We start from the raw sequence: 22,675 nt of genomic DNA, 5'->3' as shown, positions 1-22,675 counted from the left end.
ATATTTATGAAATCTTCAGGTGTGACCAACTTGAGAGAATAATTGATTCACTCAACTGCCTCAAATTCTTTTTTGCAATATGTCAGATAACTAAGTCCCTTTTACTACCAGTGAAGCCAAATTTAATCAATTTGATTCATCATCTATCTCTATATATATCTATTAATAGAATAGGTTATTTAGGTAAACCTTCTCAAAATGTGACTTTATTTAAAAAGTAGTATAGGGAGAAACTTGTATTAATAAAAATATTTGAATATTTTGTTCCCAGAGTTACTGTAGCCTTGAATATTATGCTGTTATCTTAAATGGAATGAACCTTAAAATGGGATTATGAGCATGCATGGTTGGGACCTGGGTATTTCTGCAGAAGCATTTCGAGGTTGTCTTTCTGTGGAGGTAGAGGGGACGGGTAAGCCTTGACTCAGAAAAGCAGAAGCTGCAGACCAGCCCCTTCTGCATTTGATTCAGGTTGCTCCTGAGATGCTTGTCCTAGGAAAACAATCGTATGCTTATATATGTTATACGCATTACAAAGCAAATGTGTGTGGTTACCTCAGGTTATTTGTTTGAAAGAGTAACTGGGGCTATCTGGTCCCATTATGTTTAATATGATATCATGGTCTCCAATCGGAAGATATGTGGAATAAAATGAACTTTTCTCTTTTCTTTTTCCAGTTCCGTTCTCTGAACATGGTCTCTGAATGCCTTTTCTCTCTAATAAATGGAGATGATATGTTTGCCACATTTGCAAAAATGCAGCAGAAAAGCTACTTGGTCTGGCTGTTTAGCAGAATTTACCTCTACTCATTCATCAGCCTCTTTATATATATGATTTTAAGTCTTTTCATTGCACTGATCACTGATACATATGAAACAATTAAGGTAGGTTTATCAAGAGCCATATGTGGCAATATTCTTATAGAACTTGTATAGTAGAGGTAAAATTCAGTAGCTAAAGGGAGTGGGGGAAGTTGATAGGATGTTAATTTCTTCAGGATAGAGAAAAGGACTTCAGTTTTAGAGACTGAGAAACAGAAATGGAGGAGAAAATAGAACTTTTAGAATGTTGAAAGTTTTTTGTCTAAGTAATTGTGCTGTTTCAAGCAAGCTGTCTAACCTTTCATTAGAATTATTAACAGCCAGTAGATATTGGATAAATAAAACAGATGGAATTTCAGAAAGCCAGAATTTTGTGGAGAACTTTAAAAATCCAATTTTCATAAATAAAAATTGCCCCCTTCCTTTGGAGTGTGCTGTCACTGAACCTGTCACTTTTTGCAGGGCCTGCATGGCAGCTGCCCAGAGCCTGGCCTCCTGAACAGCAGAGGGCCTGATGGGCCCTGTACTAGCCATGTGTGCTTTATGTAGTCAGAAACCTGATTTGAAAAGCTATTGTTATTCATATATTTTAAAAAATCAGTTTAAGCCTCTCGAAATATGGAAAGGCAGAATAAACAATCTTATATATTTAAATTTCTAATAACCTTATTCTCTTAGGTGTGCTATTGACATAGACACTTATATGTGGCGACTTTTCTTTCTGGGTTTAAGGGGGGTAAGGAAACATGATGCCATATAATTGCCCCCAGGGATAAAAAGAACACCTTGGTTTGGAGTTGGTAATTATGAATATCTTGCTCATGAAGCTAGGGTTGTGACTTCATTCTTACTGAAAAAGATTTCAGGGACTAAATATCTTCCTTGGTCTCTTCATTAGAAGACAGATGTATGTTTAGGGTCACCAAAGCAATGGGGAAAGAAAGAATGGAGTTTTAACTGTCCAAATCCCTCCCAGTGGTGCTCTAAAAGTTCACTACCTTCAACTCTGCATTCAGGGAACTGCATGTGTTATTCAAGGGTGACATTGGAAATCTCTAAGAGTAACATGGGTTTTCAACTCTTGATGATATAACCTGAGACTCATTATTTAGGTTGCTCACCTCTTTTCATGGGCTCAGAGCACTTGCCAAATGGGAAAGCTAAGTTATTTCTGATCCTTTTTGGTCAGGGCATGTCCTAGAGATCTTAGACCCCAAGCTGTGATATATTAAACAAATCCACGTGCCTAGAAGAATAACTCCCCAAAAGGGTGTACAAGTTGGAAATCCCTTATAGCATTCAGATCTTTGTCCAGACACCTGAGATTGCTCAGGAACATCTAAGGCTACGCTGAGGTCTCCCAGGAAAGCCTAGGATGTCCACCCCTTGGTGCTCAACAATATCCTGTTAATCCCCATCAGTTGGGCTTCTTGTGGCCTGAACCAGGTTCCTTTCAGATGCTGCTTCACACTGGCCTGGCAGTCATGGGCCTGCAGGGAAGAGTCCTGACAGAGGTTCTCAGACTTGGGATGGGGCTGACTCACACTCAAGACTCAACATGCCCATTTTGGGCTAAAGTAGACCCAGAAAAGAGAGCTAAAGAGGGCAAGTACAGAATGCTAGGCCCACTTCAGCCAAACCTGAGAGTGACTCTAAAGATTACATCTTCTTGCAAGTACTTGGAAGTGACTAAATTATTCCTCTAGAAAAATCCCCTCCCTTGCCAAATGATCTGTTTTGAATTTGTAATAAATTGTTTTCAAGGGGCTTATTAATGAGAGTTTTAAAACTTCTTTTATGTAGCATTACCAACAAGATGGCTTCCCAGAGACTGAACTTCGTACGTTTATAGCAGAGTGTAAAGATCTGCCTAACTCTGGAAAATACAGATTAGAAGATGACCCTCCAGTATCTTTATTCTGCTGTTGTAAAAAGTAACTATCAGGTTTATCTGTGCTTTAGAGGAAAATATAATGTATAACTGAGTTGGAAAACTACAAAAATATTTTGAGATCAGGTGTAGTATGCTTGAAGACTATCGTTTTGAGCGAATTGATAGCTAAAATTCACTGAGAACCATGTTTCTTTTTTTATTAGCACTATTTAATGTCTTTGCAGCTTTATGCTGGGCTTGTTTTAAAAAAACTAGCTGATGAAGGAAGCTGTTATATTATTATTCTTTCTTGTATTTGGCCATAGCTTTAGAATCTGTTTTCTATGCCTCTCTTTAGCTCTTACACTCTTGTTTCCAGCTATTCTGACTGTGTGGATTGTGTCATCAGTGGAAAACAATCCCTGGTCTGACAGTGACTTCAGGTAACTCAGTGACCCTGGCCTGGACCACTCTCGGTGGTACATTCCTGAGAGAGTGGGGATATTTACTATATAGCCAGGAATCATTGTAAAGTTTTCTTTTAAAAGGCAGAGTAAGAAACAACCATCACCAGCTAACAGTGCAATACAGTTATGTAATGCTTAATAAGAGAGATATGTTCTGAGAAATGTGTTGTTAGGCGATTTCATAGTTGTGTGAACATCACAGAGTAGTTAACTCAAACCTAGATGCTATAGCCTACTGCACACCTAAGCTAATATGGGATAGCCTATTGTTCCTAGGCTACAAACCTGTACAGCATGTTACTGTAATGAATACTGTAGGCAGTTGTAACACAGTAGTATTTGTGTATCTAAACATGGAAAAGGTACAGTAAAAACATGGTATTAGAATCTTATAGGACCACTGTCGTATATGTGGTCGATCACTGACTGAAATGCCCCTCTGCGGCACATGACTGTATTTGGTTCTGAAGGACAACTGTTATTTGATTCTGCTTTTAGTTCTGCAGCGGATCAACTTTTTAAATATTCATTTACAAGTTTTCTTTCATCCTTCAGTGTTAAAGTACAAAGTTGCAAGAGTATCTTATACATGTATGAAAATTAAAGCATATACCAAAAGCATATTTGATCCAACAATTATTTTATTAGTACTTGAACAGCATGTGAAACTTACGATGCACCGTGCCATTCATAGGCACATCCGGTCTCATAGCAAAGTGTTCTGGGGTAAGGAGCTGTGGTTTCATGGAACAACTTTCTACAACTCACATTAAAAATATTCTAGAAAACAAGTATGCTCAAAATTTAAAAATAAGTGAGAATTGTGTGTCTTAAAAAGACACAAAAATTGTCTCTAATTATAGACTGCTGATTGATAACTGCAGGGATTTTCACAGCATGAATATTTGTTTTGTATCTTATTTATTCAAATAGAAATAAATTCAATGAAAAAGTTCTTCTCAAAGCACACTTTTTTTTTTTAGAGGAAATTGACTTTTAAATTTCTGATTGTTTTAAGGCCTAAATGAAGATAGCCTTGAGACACTGAAATCTTACTATTTAATAATAGTGACAATCATAATAATGACTCCAGGTGTTAAAATGTGAAGTTTTACGATAGGTATAAGCTATTTTTGTAGTACCTACGGCTTTTAAAAAATGAAAAGTCTAAATTTTAGGTTTAGGTGAGTATTTTGGGGGGCTTACTTTTAATATTTGTATCACTATCATTTATAGACTTTACTAGAATCCAATGTGAATTTTGAAATTATGTTTATCTGCCAAATCCTTTTCTTTATTCTTTGCGAGAGTTTTAGAATAATGATAATACTTCAATGGAAACATAAAACCACTCACCCAGTGTTAGGTCTGGAGTTTTGCTTTGCTCTGACGTCATTATGTTTCTTCAGTGGAATTACAGCCAGTGACTTGGAGCCTTTGTATCTCCTGATTCTCTAGGCTTTCTTATTGTGACAGGCATCCTTAATAAATTCCAAGCCCTAATTTTTAGTAATGACACCCATGCGATACTAGTTCTACTATTTCCTGAAAGAAACAGCACTAACTTTTTTGAACTGTCCCCAAACCTGTACAATGGCTTGATCTGGGTAGGCAGATAAATTGTAGGCCAGTCATTTTAGAGTTCTACTTACATGTATGTATGTATTGTAGAGAATGTCAAGGTAGTTGTAAGAAGGAACAGAGAATGGAAGTCATCATTTCCTCCTGGGCTTCTAGTCTCCCTAGCCCAGGAGATCAGGGCTAGACTTTCGTTGGTGATACCTACCTTTCCCTGGAGGTCAGGTCCCCTCCTTCCACTACAATGATTTTCAAGCTTGTGGGCATAAGAATCACCGAGGAATCTTGTTAAAATCATGGACATCCAAGTAATCACAGCAGAGATTTTTCTTCTTCTTCTTCTTTTTTTTTTTTTTGAGTACTTTACCAAAGCCTAAGCAGAGATTCTTATTTTCTTATTTGTTAAGTCCCAGTTGGAGGCCAGGAATCTGCATTTTTAGCAGGCACACAAGTTGATTCTGATGCAAGTGGTGTGTGGTGGCTGCATGGCCTAGAGCTGACAGGAACAGATAAAATCCCTTTTGGGGGGGCTACAAATAAGAAACCATCTACAGGGCTCAGGATTCACACTGGCCTTCTGTTAGTCAAGAAAGAAACCACATTAGTCAAGAAAGAAACTCCAAGTAAGTGGGTTTATAGAAGTCAACTTGGATATTTTAGGATTTGTGTTGTGTGTTAAAAATCATTTGTACATAGACTTTGATTTTACCAATGCCATATTTTCTTTAAACAATTCAGATGCCCTTTTCTTCTTTCACTTAATAAAGCTTTAAAATATCTAATACATATGGAGTTTTATTTATTTATTATTATTTTTTATTACTTCATATTATGGGGGTACAAATATTGTTAGGGTTACATATCTTGCTCCTGCCCTCCCTCCCCCACCCCATTATGCCAGAGCTTCTAGCGTGCCCAGCCTCCAGGTGGTGTGCACCGCACCCACCGTGTAAGTACATTCCCTTCCCCTCCTCCACCTGCCCACTTACATATGGAGTTTTAATCTCTTTTGTCGCAGAACACCATTTTCAAATTAATACATATAAATAGAGAAGTGTATGGATTAGAAGAAAAAAGATAAAAAAAGATAAAAGATAAAAGAAAAAAAGATGAAAAAGATAAAAATTTGCAGATATGATGATCTACATAGAAAGTCTAACAGAATCAACAAATTCTCAAAACTTAGAAGATTCAACAAGGTTGCTGAATGCTAACATCAATTTTAAAACTCTCTAGGCTTTCTCTCCACTACTGATAATCATCTAGAAAATACAACAGAAATAAAATAGCATTCACAGTAGAAAGAAAATTATAAATTATCCAGCAATTATCTTAAGTCAGAAAGCACTAGACCTTCCCAGAGAAAATGTCCCTTACAACATATAAAAAGCATGTATGAAGAATTGCAGAGATAATATATTTATGAATGGGGGTAACTTAACACAGTAGTGATTTAATTCTCTTTAAATTAATCTATACATTCAATCTAATAGATACAAAATTTCCAAGTGCTTTTTTTGAAGTTCAAAAAAATAATTCTAAAATTCATATGAGGAAAAAGTTCCATGAATAAATAGCCAAATCAAATGTGAAAGGGAAGGACAAAAAGGAGAGAATCACCTTACCCAATATTAAGCCACAATACAAAGTCATAGGAGAATAAAAAATGTAAATGATATTAATATGTTAACAGAAGAACAGACAAAAAGACCAATGAAAAGAATACAGAGCCCAGAAATATGCTCAAATATGTGTATTTGGGAACTTATTATGTCACCATAAAACAAGGGGGAAAGAACAGACTTTTAAAACAGGGGTTGGCAAACTATAGCCTATGGGCCTATAGCCTATAGCCACCTGTTTTTGTATGACCCTTGAGCTAAGAATGGTTTTTATATTTTTAAATGGTGGGAAAAACAATAAAATCTATATAACACGTGAGTCAAAGAAGAAATCTCAAGGGAAATTAAAATTATTTTGAATTAAGAAAATAAAATTATAACTGGTCAAAAATTGTGGGATGCAGTAAAAGCAATGCCTAGGGTGAACTTTATAGCATTGAATGCATATATTAGAAAAGAAGAAAGATCTAAAAATCAATCCTCTAAGCTTCCACCTTAGAAAAATGGAAAAAGGAAAGCAAATTAAATCAAAAGCAAGCAGAAAAAAAGAAATGAAAATTACAGCAGAAATCAATGAAATTGTAAACAGGAAATCAATAGAGAAAATCAATAAAACCAGAAGCTGGTTCTTTGAAAAGATCAATAAAATTAATAAGCCACTAGCCAAGCTAACTAAGAAAAAAGAGAGAGGATACAAATCACTAATATTAAAGTGAAAGAGGGAACATCACTACAGATCGCATGGGCATCAAATTCTTTAGCATAAAAAGTACATAACATTTCTTAAAACATACCTCTAACATTCTCCAGTCAAGCCGCAGTCTCCCTTCTTCACCGGAGTCCACATCCTCCCCACACAGAACAGAACTGTAACATTTCTTCTTCTTTTCTCATAAAAGAGAACCTAACCACACCACTGTTCCACCCACCTTCAAGGACTGTGACTACACAGATGAAATCGTCCCAGCCTGTCTGTACCCAGTGACCTCTGATGACAGGGGCTCAAAGGCAAGGCACTTTTGCCTAATAACCCTTTGGAAGTGACTTTTTAAAAAGAGGGTCAATTATGTAGGCTTTCATTGACATCGTTCTGTCCAACTGCTTTTACCTGGAGAGATGCATATTAAAATAATTACCTCGCAGAATATTCTTTGCCCTAGCTAAACCCAAAGAGTCTTTAAACACTGGCTGATCCAAAGAGCCTGGAACGCAGGACTTTTGCTGCTGCTACCTTGTGAGAGAGCCGCCTTTGGGAAGAGGCTGTCGGCCGTATCCAAACTGTCAAGTCTACATGGCCCAACATCGCCAACACGGGCGTGTGCCCGCGACTCTCATCTCTTAAGATCCAGGATCGGCGACACTGTCCCGCCCGTTTCCCACAGGCGGCGTTCGCGCACCAACAGGGGGCGCCGGTGTGCCAAGCGCAGCCGCTCGGGCCGACGCGGGCCTGCGGCCTCCCTCAGCGCCGCCGCCGCCACTCGCCCCCACACCGGAGCCCCCGGGGCTCCCAACGCGGGCGCAGGGCCATTCGCTTTTCTTTTCCTCGCGCGCTCGTCGCCCTTTTAACATTTCCGAAACGCGACCCTTGCCACTGGCTTTCGTGATCGTGCACTTCAGAATAAAGGGACGCCCGCGTGAATGAACTTGTCAGCTCGCCGCGAAGTCCCGGAGGAAAAAGACCCTCTCGTTCTCCCCCCGGCGCACACAGCACCCAACACCTCGCCTGGCGCTCAGGGAGTGTTTCCCGAACCCCTCCAACAGGAATGGCTGAAGAAATGGGCAAATGGAAGGATGTAGAAACAAGAGAGGAATGCCTGGAAGAGTGAAGGAAAGACTGGAGAAATGAGGAGCGAAGGAAGGTCGGAGCCGCGGAGGGCCGGGAGTGCCAGGTCTGGCCGCCCGGGGGCGCTGTGCAGGGGGCGTGGGCCGCCTGGCTGCTGCACGCCACCGCCGGTTCCCTTTGCAAGGCGCTTCTCCCCAGCCCTGCCTCCCGGGGGACAGTCCGGAGCCGGAGCGGGCCGGGCGGCCGCAGCGGGCACCGGGGACGAAAGGGCGGCATCCGCGGCCCGGCGCCCAGACAGGTGCGGCGGTCCCACCCTCGGCCGCTCGGGGCTGCGCCGTGCCTCGCGGCGTGGAGGCGCTGGACCTGCCGGTGTGGAAGCGCGCCTCGGGCTTGCCCTGGAGGCCCCGCTACAGGTCTGTGCCCCAGGGCGCCCCGCGGCTCTCCCCTTCCCTCCCCTCCATCCCACCGTCCCAGCCCGGGAGCCCTCCGCCGCCCGTCCCCGGACGGCTTTCCTCCTTGGGCACTCTCGCGCCCCACCGCGGCTCCAGCCGCCGCCACGGCGCCCCGGCGCGTCTCCGGGCTGGAGGGGCGGGCACGCTGACACGTGGCCTAACCCCCCGGGGCGGAGAGTTGGGCGGCACCCCTCCCAGGTGGGGCGGGGACGCCCGGCCACGCGCCGCACCCTGCCCGGCGCGCACAGAGCCGCCTTTCAGCCGCCGCGCCTGCCCTCGGCCGGGACCCGCGCGCACCGGGCGGCTGGCAGGAAGGGTAAGAGAACGGGACCCCGCCTGGAAGGGCTCCAGCTTCAGGGGACGCGTCCCGGCGAGGCTGAAATGAGTGTGCGGTGAATGGTTTTTCCTGCCCCGAATCCCGACAGCCGTGGAAAGTTCTGAAGCAGGAGGCATGTCTCGGCAGCCTTATCGTTTTCCTCAGGCAAGGAACCCAGAGAGAGGATCAGGTGTTTTCAGGTTAACTGTCAGGTGAGGCGTCTGGGCTGCATCTTTCGGGATCCAGGACTCTGGAGAAATCAATCCTCATAAAGTCGATGGCTTTACTGTTCTAGGCTAGAGTTTTCTTGCTGCCTTAGGATTTCTTGTATTAACTGCTTGCAGTTAAATTAAGTCTGGGCTTTGCCTTCCGGAACAAACAGGCCTTTTCCTCAGGTGGGAGGGTTATAGTGTGGTTAACCCCAGTTCCTCTGCCTGTATGAAAGGGCGCATAGTTCAGCCGGATGGCGCTGCCAAGGGGCCCTCCTGCGTGGTCAAGGCTCCAGCTACCCAGAGCACAGTTGGGCCGAGGTGGTGAGTACGAACAGGCCGTGGCTCCCCCCTTCTCTGCTCTCAAACAGATATAGTGGTGGGCTGTTACACTGTCTTAAAATAGTATTAAAGACCTTCTTGTTTTCCCTGCATGATGCTCTCAATAGTATAAATGAACTTAAAGCCAGCAAGGAAAGCCAGAATTCAAGAGGAGAATTTACCTAATTTTTGGTGGCTGCCCAGATGAACTATTTAATTCTCGGCAATTGGGAATATATTTTTTAGACTTGGAAAAATGTTGAATTAGAAAATATAACTTTTGTGCAAAACTCCCATTGTTAAAGGACACACACCTGGGTGTGCACACAAATAGTTTTGAAGGTGTTCAGATTTGAAATATATATACAAATATCTGGTTGTATGGTACTGGTGGGAAACAGAAGGTTGTGTGTCATTGTCAATTGAAAATGGAAGAATGGGTTATTAAGAGAGAGATGGGAAAGGTTGTCTGTGGATGTCAGGATACAGATTCTTATATTTTATGGAGAAGGAACCAACTTCATAGTTCTCCCCAGAAGTTGGACGTGGACTTCACATTGAGGAACTTCTCACCACCTCTGTGATGTGCTAACCAAAACAGCACAAATTTTGGGAAACTCGATAATTTCTTCCTATTGAGTCAGACATCTCTTGAGATTTAGCTTATCTTCCTGTTCATACTTGAAGAGAAGTCAAATTGTCCTTGCCGGGAACTTTCCACAGGCACACCCTTCTCCTTTAGTAAACCTTCCATAAACCAGGTTCTGTGGCCAGGACCCTTTAAAAACAGGCACATTTCCCCCGCTTTACTTGACTACTCCCATACAGAGGCAATCAAAATAATGCCAATTTTATTCAATTGCCTGTACAAAAAAAAAGATAGTAAATGCTGATAAAGTGTTTGAGGTAGTCACATTCTTTTCTCCCAAGGAGGAGCATATGAAAAGTGTTGTTTTTAGAAATAAAGAAATAAATATAAAATACCCTAATGTAGCAAGTAAGAAGAGTTGGGAGATAAATTTTGATCAGAGTGGCAGAGAACACAACTGAAAGTCAGGAATGATCATATTCACAAACTGATCATTTTGGTTAGGCTTCTGTTGGTGAAGTGAAATGCAGAAGAAGACAATTCTTAAAACTTTGTGGAAGAAGAGGTAGCTTCTTGTGGCTACAGTTTTCAAAGTAAAAATAATGGCCAAAGAAAACTCTTTTGGCTTTAAAAGTTAAAAGTGGACTCTCCCCTGAAGATGGGCTGTTCTGTTTGGCTTAGGCTTAAGTATTAAGTTCCATGTGTCAGTTTTAAAGAAATAAATTACTCTTTAGTGAGCTCTTGCATCACATGTTAAGGGGTTCACAGAAAAATTTAGGTATACTTTGTTTTATTGCACTCCATTTTATTTCATGTCACAGATATTGGTTTTTACAAATTGAAGGTTTGTGGCAACCCTGCATCAAACAAGCCTATCAGCACCATTTTTCCAACAGCATGTGCTCACCTTGTGTGTCTATGTCACATATTGGTCATTCTTGTGATATTCCAAACTTTATATCTTTTATGGTGATGTGATAAGTGATCTTTGATGTTACTATTGTAATTGTTTTCTGGTGCCATGAACCTCACCTATTTAAGACAGTGAACTTGATCAATAAATGTGATGTGTCTTCTGAGTGCTCCACCCACCAGCCATAAGTCCCTTGTCTGTCTTACTCTTCTTGGGCCTCCCTATTCCCTGAGACCAGTAATATTGAGATTAAGCCAGCGAATAACCTTACAGTGGCCTCTGATGGTTCAAGTGAAAGGAAGAGCCACGTCTCTCTCTTTAAATCAAAAGCTAGAAATTAAGTTTAGTGAGGAGGGCATGTCAAAGGCTGAGACAGGCCCAAAGCTAGGTCTCTTGTGCCAAGCACTTAGCCAAGGTGTGAATGCAAAGGAAGGGGGAAAATTTGAGTGATCTGGATAGAAGATCAAACCAGCCATAACATTCCTTCCAGCCAAAGTCTAATCCAGAGCAAGGTCCTAACTCCCTTCAATTTTGTGAAAGCTGAAAGAGGTGAGGAAGCTGCAGAAGAAAAGTTTGAAGTTAGCAGAGGTTGGTCCATGAAGTTAAAGGAAAGAAGTCATCTCCATAACATAAAAGTGCAAGTTGAAGCAGCAAGTGATCCAGAAGATGATCTAGCTCAGATAACTGATGAAAGTGGCTACACTAAACAACAGATTTTCAATGTAGACAAAACAGCCTTCTATTGGAAGAAAATGCTATCTGGAACTTTCATAGCTAGAGAGGAGAAATCAATGCCTGGCTTCAGAGGACAGGCTGACTTTCTTATTAGGGATTAATGCAGCTGGTGATTTAAGTTGAAACCAATGTTTATCCATGCCTCCAGATAGTTGATTCTTTAATGTTTTCAAAAGGAGTGTTGTTTGTTCAGAACAAGCACTTAAAAAGTTCAAGCCCTAGTTCTGCTTTCCTAGTGGCCTGAGATAGCCAAATGGTGATCACAGATGTTTTTATAGGAACTTGGTGGCATGGTTGTTTTTAGGGAAATTCCTGCAAATTTAGCGTGTTCATCTTTTAGGGGTTGTATGGAAATAGAAAATGGAAAATGAAAAGCTCCTATGGTCTTCTTTCAGGTTGCCTCTTAGGGTTAAAATGACCACATCATTTATGTTCTGAGAGCTGTGCTGAGAAGGTAACCAAAGTTTTCTTCTTTGCCTCCTCACCCCCCAACTTCCGTTAATTGTGGTCTGACTACCCCAGAGCTTCATCTGACTGTACTTTTTTTCTTTCTCTCTCATGAGACTAATTGGTCATGAGAAAATTACTTCATAATAAGAATTGGAGTGAGTGAAAAAATGATGTGGAAGTAGTTAATATTGGTCCAAAGTTTCCATCTGCTGGATTGCCCCCTGTCATTCATCCTGGGCCCAATGTGGTCGTTATTGCAGAAACATTGACTGGTAGTCTCTGTGCTTACCTCCTCCACCCCACTCATCACACACAAACTAAGGGCACTGATTGCCTGATGCATATTAGACTATTTCTTTTTGAAATAGCTTATTTAACTCATAATGATGACTCAAGGATGCACACATGTTCATCACCCCAAATGAAGAAAATGTGGAAAATTTGAAGAAAATTAAGATTACCTATAGTACTATGTCACAGAGATTACCAAAATGAAGTGAGTGTTTGTGTGTATATGTGTGTTTTGGCTGGTTTATGCACTTCTATGCTTTTAAAAATATCTATATACATATATAAATGCTGACACTTTTGAAAAGTAGGATTTCAATACATCTATTTTGTACCTTTAAAAAAATTTAACAATATGTTATAGACATCTTAAAGTCAGAACAAACTTACAAATAGAGCTGCAATTAACATTTTTGTAACTATCTTTCTGACTGGCTGTATTTTTAAATTTGTAGTGTGAGTACACCAATATATGGTACCTAAACAGGTCTGGTAGGAAAAGTGGTACCCATCAAAATTATTTTTTGTTTGTTTGTTGGAGCCAGGGGAACAAGCTTCAGTTTCGTCAAAGCTAATAAGTTTGTAATATCAGCTGAAATAATAAAGAACAACCACATTTAAGGTATGCTTGGAGCTCTGAAACACCAGTGAAAGGAACATCCTTCCACCCTCTCTGAATGTATATTCATTTATATATTGTATGCAAAACCATATATATATTATAAGATAAGATAAACATTTTAAGGGATTAGATAAGGATATTAAAATGAGTTGCCAAATGCAGCAACTTCATAATATGACTTCATAGTGTCATTAGCTAATATCTTAGGGTACTATATACTTAGAGCCATGCTCCTTATTTAGTAGTAGATTTAACCAATATTTTAAATAGTTTTATTGATAAATCCATTTTCCCCCCAACTTCCTAGATCAGATTTGCTTTTCATCTTTAACTCTTGGCCAGGAAAACTTATTAGAGTGTTCGTACTCCCATTTTCTTGATGTTAATTTAGGCTTACATTAGTTTTAAAATGAATCTAATTTTTTGCAAGAATCTTTCTGTACTTTGCCAATTTTGGGAGGTGTATTTTCACTAAAACTGGATAATCCACAGTGCTTAAATAGGTCCACAAAAGCCGTAAGTGGTGGGAATATACAGAAAGCCAGTGGGGGTGCCATCAGCCCCCAACTTTGGGGAACTTGCCCTGTTCCCCCAGGATGCCCCACATACCTAAGAGCATCTGACACTCTCACCAAGGGAGGGCAGCTTAGGTGTGATGGATAATAATCTGTGAATTAAATTTGGGGAAATCTCTCTTTTCTAGGTTGATGCATTTAGAGGCCCTGAACCTTTCTTCTCACATACCAGTGAATGGTCTTGCATACCCACTGTGTCAAAGGACTCCACTTTGGAGACTACTGCAGTATGGGAAAAAGACAAGTTCAGTCTTCTTGTCAGATACAATAAGGACCACGCAAGTCAAAGGCAATAGCAGTCTGGGCTCCTGTTAGTGTATTTGCTGACAAAGTATCATCACTGAAACTGTTGTGTGCATTTTTCTGGGGCAAAGATCAAGAGCCTTTGTCTTGTTCTCACAAGGATTTATGACCCCAATAAGGTTAAGAATCAGTGGTAGCTTGTTTTGTTTTTTTCAAAACTTCAGGCTTCCATAGACTCTTTTAGTTGTTGGTTTGATAAGGCTGAAATTGTCCTTAGTCATGTGATAGCCTCAAACTTAGCCAACATCACACAGTCCTGCTTATCTGAGAAAAGAGTAGGTTTTCTTAATTACTGACAGCTTTGATGTGCCTCCCTCCTATTTTCTTACATAGTACCAGTCTCAGGCTTCTTTTCTGTGTTCTTTTCCATTCCACTGTCTCTAGCTTTTATTTAGCCCACTGTCTGGGTAACTTTTCATTCTATTCTAGATCTTGTTTTGATGCCTTCAAATACTATGCTTTTTTTTTCTTTGATATTTTGGCCTTACTGTTGCTGTTTATTAAGCTTATAAAAACCAAGGTCATATATTTCCTATAGTTTAGTGAAACATAAATAATTCATAAGAGTCATGATCGCTCTTATTTATTTCATGCAATTTCAATTGCATGACTGCCGTGCAATGATGGGTTCATGTAATTTGGAAGATCTTCTGTTTTCTGTTCCTTAACTAGTTTTATGGTGTAGTCACTTTCACTTCCCCTGATTTGTGTTATCACAAGTTAGCAGCTCTCTGTGCTTTTGTGATGGAAGTTGCAGTATTTCTCCTGTTAGCTGACCTAATTCTTGCTTATGAAATTGTGATTGCAGCTTTCAAGTCTCCTCTACCAAACACCCAGCCCAGTGCTCAGCATCAGAAGGTGTTGACTAAGTGTGTGCCAAATAAAAGAATGTTTTAGTCCTATGATAGTGTCCTGTCTCTTTTGCTTTTTGTTTTTTCTGTCTTTTCACTTTGCACCATTTTTTTCATCATTTCATTTTGTTATAGCAACATGATGCCTAGTTTTATGTGTTTGTGTGTGCCTGTTGGATACCCTTTATCTACCAGGGCAAACCTACAAACTGGGAAGAGGGGGGGCAAGAAAGAGCACTCAGAAAAGTAAAGTTTAGAAAGCTTATACATTTACCATTTTCCTTGAGATATCAGAATTTTTGAACCAAAATTTTTGAACCAAAATATTATTACCTTTTCCTCACAAATGTAGATGTTATTTTTAGACTTAAGTTAGACTTATTTAAAAAACAACCCATCATGTACATTTATTATTCATATCCATTTTTTTAATATTTCTATCATTCTGTCATCAGTCAACCACATTTGACTAGTTCTATCCTGTATTTCCCCAACTGGCTCATGTACTCTCGAAGGAAACATTTATCATGCTAGTTATTTTCTATTTTCCATATCTTTCATATTGCTAAAAGTATTGCAACTGCTTTGTAAATACCTAAGTGAAACAATTCTGGAAAGATACAATAGTATAAATAACAAAACACAATGACTAAGCAATCCTGATATTTATTATTTGCTACTTTTGACCTTTTCTTTGCCTGGGACTTCTTAATAAAGTTCTTAGGGCAATGTTAACATCAGTTATCATTTCTTGAACACTTAGTGGCCATGTCACTAGTCAAAGGAACCAGTAGCCAGAAGAGTTATTTGAAGCCTCTTGAAGCTCTTGGGCTGTATCAGGCACTCTTTCTCTTTCCAGGGCTGTAGATGCATACTTCAACTATAGCTTTTAACACATTTTATCATACCTTTATCTATTCGTATCTCTCCCTTCCCCTGGACTAAACTCTTGGAAGGCAGGAAAATGTCTCCAACAGAGCTTGATTCACAAGGTTTTCTCTAAGTATTTGCCTGAATGCCCTGTGTTTTGCACACTGTTTTGGAGAAAACAACCTCTTCTTCCTTCAGTTTAGTATTTCTCACACAGAGGCTGCGTGTATGTGTGTGTGTGTGTATGTGTGTGTGTGTGTATGTGTAGGTCAGTCGACCCCATGACCTTATTCTCAGGGGTCTAAGAATTCAATGCATACCTTTTCATATGCTCTTTTCATTTTATTAAGTGAAAAGCTATTGTGAATCTCCAGGAGAAATACTTTAGCAATACCCATCCTCGAAAGTGGTGGTGGTGAACTCTAAATTCAGCAGTGCTGAAACATGCCCACAGGGCTTCTTACAGGCATGTTCTTAGCTGTCTGAGAGTTCACGTTTGAGGGTGTTGCTCTCAGGCATGGTTGAGATGCCATCTCCTTGGAAATGCCGACCTCAACACACCCAGTCAGGTGCCCACATAGCACTTACCACGGTGTATGATACGGGCTTTCCCACCAGCTCTCTGAACCCCTCTCCCTCTGCTTCCGTAATACTTTTTACACATATCTTACAAGCATTCGCTGAGCTATTTTGTAAGATGTAGTGACAAGGCTGTCTTTCCTGTTGGACACTGAGCACATGAAGTCCAGGGAACCTCGTCAGCTTTGTGTTCTGAGCACCCGGCACAAGGCTTGCTCAGCACCTAAGTGCTCATTATGTTGGTCAGATCAAATTAAAAGACTCAGGACAAACACATTTTTAAAGTCTTCACTTTCTTTTGAAATGAGAGTCATTGTGGTAATTGATTTTTCATTTCTAAAAGGTTTTTTTGTTGATTTTTCACAGTTTTTCATATAGATATTTTTACTATGTTGTTGTTTTTCAAAGGTGGTGTATATGAGGGGGAAAAACCCTGACAAACTGTGTTTTTTCCTGTGCTCTCACACCACAGCAACTATTAACACAGAAGACCTCTGTGACCAGACATGTAGGGATTTCTCCCCCACCCCCAACAAGCAATCAGTTCTGCAGTGGAGACCTCCTGAGTGTCCTCTAATTCAGTTCTATTCTGACACTGTCTACCTGGAGATAGTGTCAGATCCCACAGGTTGAGGGCTCAGTCCCCAAGATTGTCCCCTTCAGACACCAGTCACAAGTCCTGGCCTCTTCAACTTTTACCTGATTCATTCTCAAGACCCTCTCCTTGGGTTCAATTAATTTACTAGAGAAGCTCACAAAACTCAAGGAGACACGTTCACCAGTTTCTTATAAAGGATATTACAAAGGATACCGATGAAGAGATGCATAGGGTGAGGTATGGGGGGAGGGGCACGGAACTTTCATGCCTTCCGTGGACCGCTCTCCAGGAAGGTAATGTGTTCAGCTATCTGGAAGCTCTCTGAACCCTGTCCTCAGGCATTTTATGGAAACTTCACTGGATGGGCATGATTGACAGCCATGTAGAAATGTGATTGGACAAAAAGGGTATGATCTAATAGCCTGGGGAAACCCAGCAAGGCCTGTTTGTTCAGTTCTTTCTGGCCGATCTGTGCAGTATTCCTTCCTCCAGGGTATGGAGCAGGACTCACAATTGAAGGGTCTTCTGACCCACAATCAGACATGGTAGGTGGGAGAATCCTTCAGGCCCAGCTCCAAGACAGGGAAGAGTCCTGTCTTAGGGAGAAAAAGAAGCAGGTGAAAGAGGGCAGGAGAAGGTCAGAGAGAGAAATTCTGTTTTCAGAGGACTTCTCCTGAAGCCTAAAGTGCCCGAATGTTATAACAAGGGTTTATGGGAGTTATGAGCCAAGAACTGTGGATGGAAACTGCTATGTGTATACAGTATAAAATCATAGACAGTGAGCATGGCTATTTTCTAATGCATCTAATTCCAGTATACTTAGTCCTTTTTCTCTTGTCTGTTTCTAAGTAGTCTGTTTCATGTTACTTGGTTTCCTCATGTGTTTAGTTATATTTAACTACCGGCTAGTCACTGTGATTTACAAGTTATTTGTTAGAGTGTCCTAAATCCTAGGATGAACCTCTGGCGAGGTCTGTGTGTGTGTTCTGGGACACGAAGGGCAATTCCAGTCTGGGACCCTAGACCCATGCAAGCTGACAGTTTGAAGTTCCCTGGCTCACCCAGGTGTGAGGCTCAAAGGTTTGAGCCTCGTTTGCTAATGGCCTGGTTAATGGCTACTATTTCTAAGGATGGGTCTTTTGTTTTAATTTTCTTTTTCTTTTCTTTGATTTGGAACCACTCTAGCCTTCTCTGTAGTCCTATAAGTTTGGGGACAGGCAGTTTCGATGCTGCTTGTTTTCCTGAGAGGATAGACTAATGGGACACCCATCTGGATATGAGGTTCGGCTTAGTGTCTATATTCGTCTGATCTTCTGTGTTAGCTCCAGTCTCTGGCAAGCTTTCCTGTGGTGGTGAGATGCATTTTAGGAACTTGAGACTCAGTCTCTGATCTCCAAACTTTGTTGATTATGTATCCAACAGTAAACTTCAGCATAACATCCCCAATGTGTATATATTTCTTTATCAATGATATGCTACTATATACTACTCTTGTATGGGTTATATAATATGTTACATTGTTATATATAGTCTCATGTTATTATATTATCTGCATACATATATTCTATCTTATATTCATTATTAGTAGAATTCAATTGTTTAGTTTTTTTAAGTTTTTAAAAAAATTTTTTTAATTTTAAAATATTAAGGGGGTACAAATGATTTTGTTATATGGATAGCTTTTATAATTCTTAAGTCAGGGCTATTAATGTACCCATCACCTGACTAGTGTTCATTGTACCTGTTAGATGGGCAGTTTTTTAGTTTTTAAGATAGACAATAAAATAGAAATACTAATATATGTTATACTCCTAGTAGATTGTTTTACACATCCCACCTTGGGGACTATCCACTGGAGAGGCTACATTTCTCCATACAGTTAAAATAACAGTCCTGGGACCACATCTTATTGGTTCTTTTTGGTCTAGCTTAAGTTGTGTGCCCATTCCTGGGTCCAGAGTCCTTGAAATAGTAAAAGCAAAATTTTACTAACATAAGTAGCAAATAGCTGAGTAGGCATAAATAGAGAGTTGCTCTTTGAACTTTTTAAAGCTATTTATATTCTGGAACCTTATAATCACTGATATTTTTTCCAAAAAAGGGGGACATAATCCTTCTCTCAGTCCAGAGTTACAGAACAAAGATTTTCTACTTTGATAACAATCTAATTTCATTAGTCTATACTAAATTTCTGTAATTTCATACTTGGAGTAACATGAAAGTGTCCTATCTGGTTTTTGTTCATATGTACACTCACATGCAACTTAGCCTACATAAGCACAGCTTACACATACTCACACAAACACAAGCATACACACTTTTTTGAAATACTTTAGTTATAGATGAATGCCTTATGTTAAGATGCAGGAATGGATGAGTCTTGCAAGTAAATTCTATTTTTTAATCCTCAAGAATGGCTATTTTGAACAAGAAGGGTGTCTGTATGGAAAGGCAAGTGATAGAGGGTGCAGAATAATCTTCGGGTTTCTAAAGAGAAAAGGAGTTCACTGGTTGGAGAGAGAGGTGTTTTTTGTTTTGTTTTGTTTTGTTTTGTTTTTGTATGAATAGCTAAAAGCACGTGAACGGAAGGTATTTTTCAGGAGTTTTCTGAGGAACAGGTTGTTCTGGGTATTTAAAAATTGATCTTCTGTGGCAGAAATGCAATGGTGCCTCTTGATTCTGAGGTGAAAGAAGAATGTCTCAGGGAAGACCTGAAGTTTTACTTCATGAACCCTTGTGAAAAATACCGAGCCAGACACCAGATTCCATGGAAACTGGGTTTGCAGATTTTGAAGATAGTCATGGTCACCGCACAGGTAATGTAGATTACCATCTTATTCAGTTTTTTCCTTATTCCAAGATGAAACTGTTCTCATATATTCTTTCTTTGTTTTTTGTGTTTGTCTGTTTTGTTGTTGTTGTTGTTGTTGTCGTCGTTTGAGACAGAGTCTCACTCTGTTGCCCAGGCTACAGGGCAGTGGCATCATCATAGCTCACAGCAACCTCAAACTTCTGGGCTCAAGTAATTCTCCTGCCTTAGCCTCCCAAGTAGCTGGGACTATCGGTATGCACCACCATGCCTGGTTAATTTTTCTATTTTTAGTAGATACGGGGTCTTGCTCTTGCTCAGGCTGGTCTCAAACCCCTGAGCTCAAGCAATCTTCCTGCCTTGGCCTCCCAGAGTGCTAGGATTGCAGGCCCGAGCCACTGAGCCCGGCCTGTTTTCATGTATTCTGTACTTTCGTTCTGAAAAGTCCACATTCGAGTTCATAAAACTATAAAATTATGTTGACTCTAAAGGGCAGATGATAGGTTGAAGTTCAATTTAGAAGATGATCTTGTTTTACTAAGATATCATGAGGTCATCTTTCTACAGGTTTTGTAAATACTAGATAAATGTAGACCTGTATTGAGGGGGGTTTCTGTATCTGAGTGAGGCACATAGGCTGGCCAAGGCTGAAAATCCAAAGTGATTTGTGTTCTTGTAATCTCTCCTCTTTATTCAAAAACACTTTACTCAAATATACTTTGAAATCACATTTTTTTTTGTCTTCAGACTTATAGAGTGCTAATTTTTCTTTTATTAGTAGCAACATGCCGTAAGTACTAACCCCCTAGGCACTATTGGGAGTGTATTAATACAAAACTACCTTTGGAAATTTCATTTAAGTTCACATTGTTGAGTATTCTCTCACCAGTATCGAAACAGTCATCAGAGTTCTCATCTAGTTTTTGGGCTTGTGGTATTGAACCAGTTTTAAGGAGGCTCCTCTGTAGGTAACTACATTTGAAACTTGTGCCCTTTTAAACTGATAAGGACATTTGGCTTTTTTGGCAAATAATCATTCAGTTATCAGTGTAGAAGTGTGTAAAGATCTTATTTATGGAACATAAAAATAAATACTTTTTAAAAAACACCTCCATATAGTTCTAGAAATGAGAGGAGGTTCCTGCCCAAACTGAAGTTGCTCCTTTATTCTCTAAGGAGGGCTTTTGATTGCATGACGTGCTATGTTTACCAGCTCATTAAGTTTTAGTGAAAGACTTCAAAAGAAACAACAAGGTTGAGATACAGGAACACAGTTAAATGTATATGCTTATTAGTAGTTTTTTTCATTCTTGGATTTGAAGTTTTAGAGCTGGCAACCAAAAAAATAGGTGCACATGCTTAGAAGAGCCTGTAACCTTCTGTTGTTTCATTTTCAGCACAGGTTGCATGATGTGACTCTTCTTACCTAATGCTTTCCTTAGAATATCTGGATTTTAGCAGTCAGTTATTTGACTTGGTATTTGAGGAATGTGACATGGTTAGAGTGCAGTGCTAGAGTGTTATCTATGTAGATTCTCAAACTGTAGGTGCCTTTCATAATTCGAAAAAGCTAGCACTTAGACTATTTTTTATAAGAAGTGTCTCAGAGGCCGGCGTGGTGGCTCATGCCTGTAATCCTAGCACTCTGGGAGGCCGAGGCGGATGGATTGCTCAAGGTCAGGAGTTCGAAACCAGCCTGAGTGAGACCCTGTCTCTACTAAAAATAGAAACTAATTGACCAACTAAAATATATATACAAAAAAAATTAGCCGGGCATGGTGGTGCATGCCTGTAGTCCCAGCTACTCAGGAGGCTGAGGCAGTAGGATCACTTGAGCCCAGGAGATTGAGGTTGCTGTGAGCTAGGCTGATGCCATTGCGCTCACTCTAGCTTGGGCAACAAAGTGAGACTCTGCCTCAAAAAAAAAAAAAAAAAAGAAAATAAAAGAAGTGTCTCAGAGACAGCTTTTTCAGCAGAAGGAAATTGTGTAGTATAATAAGGATGATTTTGGAGTTAGGCTTGTCTTTCGTTCTAGTTAGGTGACTTGGCCAATTTAGTGGGGCTAAAGTTCAGTTTCCATGTATGTAAAATGGGGATAACAGTAGTAACATTATCATAGGGTGGTTGTGGGATAAATGAGATAATGTATGTAAAGCAGTTAGTACAGTGCTTGGCATATAGTTGCTGAAAAATGGTGGCTGTTATTTTAAATTATTTAGTCTTTAAAAATTCAGACAAAATGTAAAAGCTAAAAAATATAAACCACTTAAAACCCTTATGCCAGTTTGCATATGCAAATTAACAGTTTTATCAGAATTGCTTATAATTGACATTTTGTATATTATTGTTCCAAGGTATCATGTTGAACCTTGGAATGACAACAAATGACAGAACTGTCTAGGTGATGTAGTTAAACTTGGTAATTTCACACATGAAGAAACAGTCCCAAAATGCTTTGGTGACTTAGTTGAGTGAGGACTTGGGGAAACTTTCCAGAGTCTCATTGTTTTATAAGGCAGCTGAGGAGATCACGTGGGGAGGTGGGGACAGGTATGTGAGGCTTACAGGGTTTTGACTTCACCACGACCACTGCCTGTGTGTATACGTGAGAGAGACAAGAGAGGGAAGACGAGAATGAGAGAGTGCGCGTGTGAGAAAGTGGGTGTGTGGAGAGTAAGAGACGGAGAGTGTGTATCTGTAGTTTCCTATATTTTTTGTGAACTTTTGGTGTTGACTAGTTTCCCCATTTATTGAGTTCCAAGAAGAAAACTTTCACTCCTGGTGAGAGTGAAAGAGATCCCTTGGGTACCTAACCTTGTGCCAGAATACAATGTAAGAGAGAATAAGTAGGTGTTTTATCAGGAACAGATGGGTGCTTGGTGACAACGAATGAGCTTGACATCTTACAGGTAAAGCAAGCCCTGTTATTCTTTCAAGTGCTTTGATACTATAGATCTCGGTGGGAGAAATTCTTAGGTGTAAATCTTATATAAGAATTCTTGCAGAGCTGGATTAATTGAATTCTTTAGAGAATTATTACCTCTTAGCTG

The 22,675-nt window shown here is 40.1% G+C and overlaps 2 protein-coding genes across 2 annotated transcripts in view; both read left to right on the top strand.

Annotated features, from left to right (window-relative positions):
* The window catches only part of MCOLN3 (mucolipin TRP cation channel 3), a 29,379-nt gene extending 23,433 nt beyond the window's left edge, over positions 1 to 5,946 (top strand). Inside the window, exons 11-12 of the mRNA XM_012747612.2 lie at positions 679 to 885; positions 2,626 to 5,946. Coding sequence (XP_012603066.2) covers positions 679 to 885; positions 2,626 to 2,760 — 342 coding nt within the window. The 3' untranslated portion in view covers positions 2,761 to 5,946. The remainder of the gene's footprint in view (positions 1 to 678; positions 886 to 2,625) is intronic.
* A 2,856-nt stretch (positions 5,947 to 8,802) lies between these two features.
* MCOLN2 (mucolipin TRP cation channel 2) overlaps positions 8,803 to 22,675 on the top strand; it is a 45,407-nt gene continuing 31,534 nt past the window's right edge. The window contains exons 1-2 of the mRNA XM_012747599.3: positions 8,803 to 9,125; positions 19,473 to 19,632. Of these exons, the coding sequence (XP_012603053.1) occupies positions 9,049 to 9,125; positions 19,473 to 19,632 (237 nt within the window). The 5' untranslated portion in view covers positions 8,803 to 9,048. The remainder of the gene's footprint in view (positions 9,126 to 19,472; positions 19,633 to 22,675) is intronic.

This window comes from Microcebus murinus, chromosome 2 (assembly GCF_040939455.1).
Source record: "Microcebus murinus isolate Inina chromosome 2, M.murinus_Inina_mat1.0, whole genome shotgun sequence".
Taxonomy (NCBI): Eukaryota; Metazoa; Chordata; class Mammalia; order Primates; family Cheirogaleidae; genus Microcebus; species Microcebus murinus.
The sequence above is the reverse complement of the archived record's forward strand: the minus strand, read 5'-3'. Positions and strand labels throughout refer to the sequence as shown.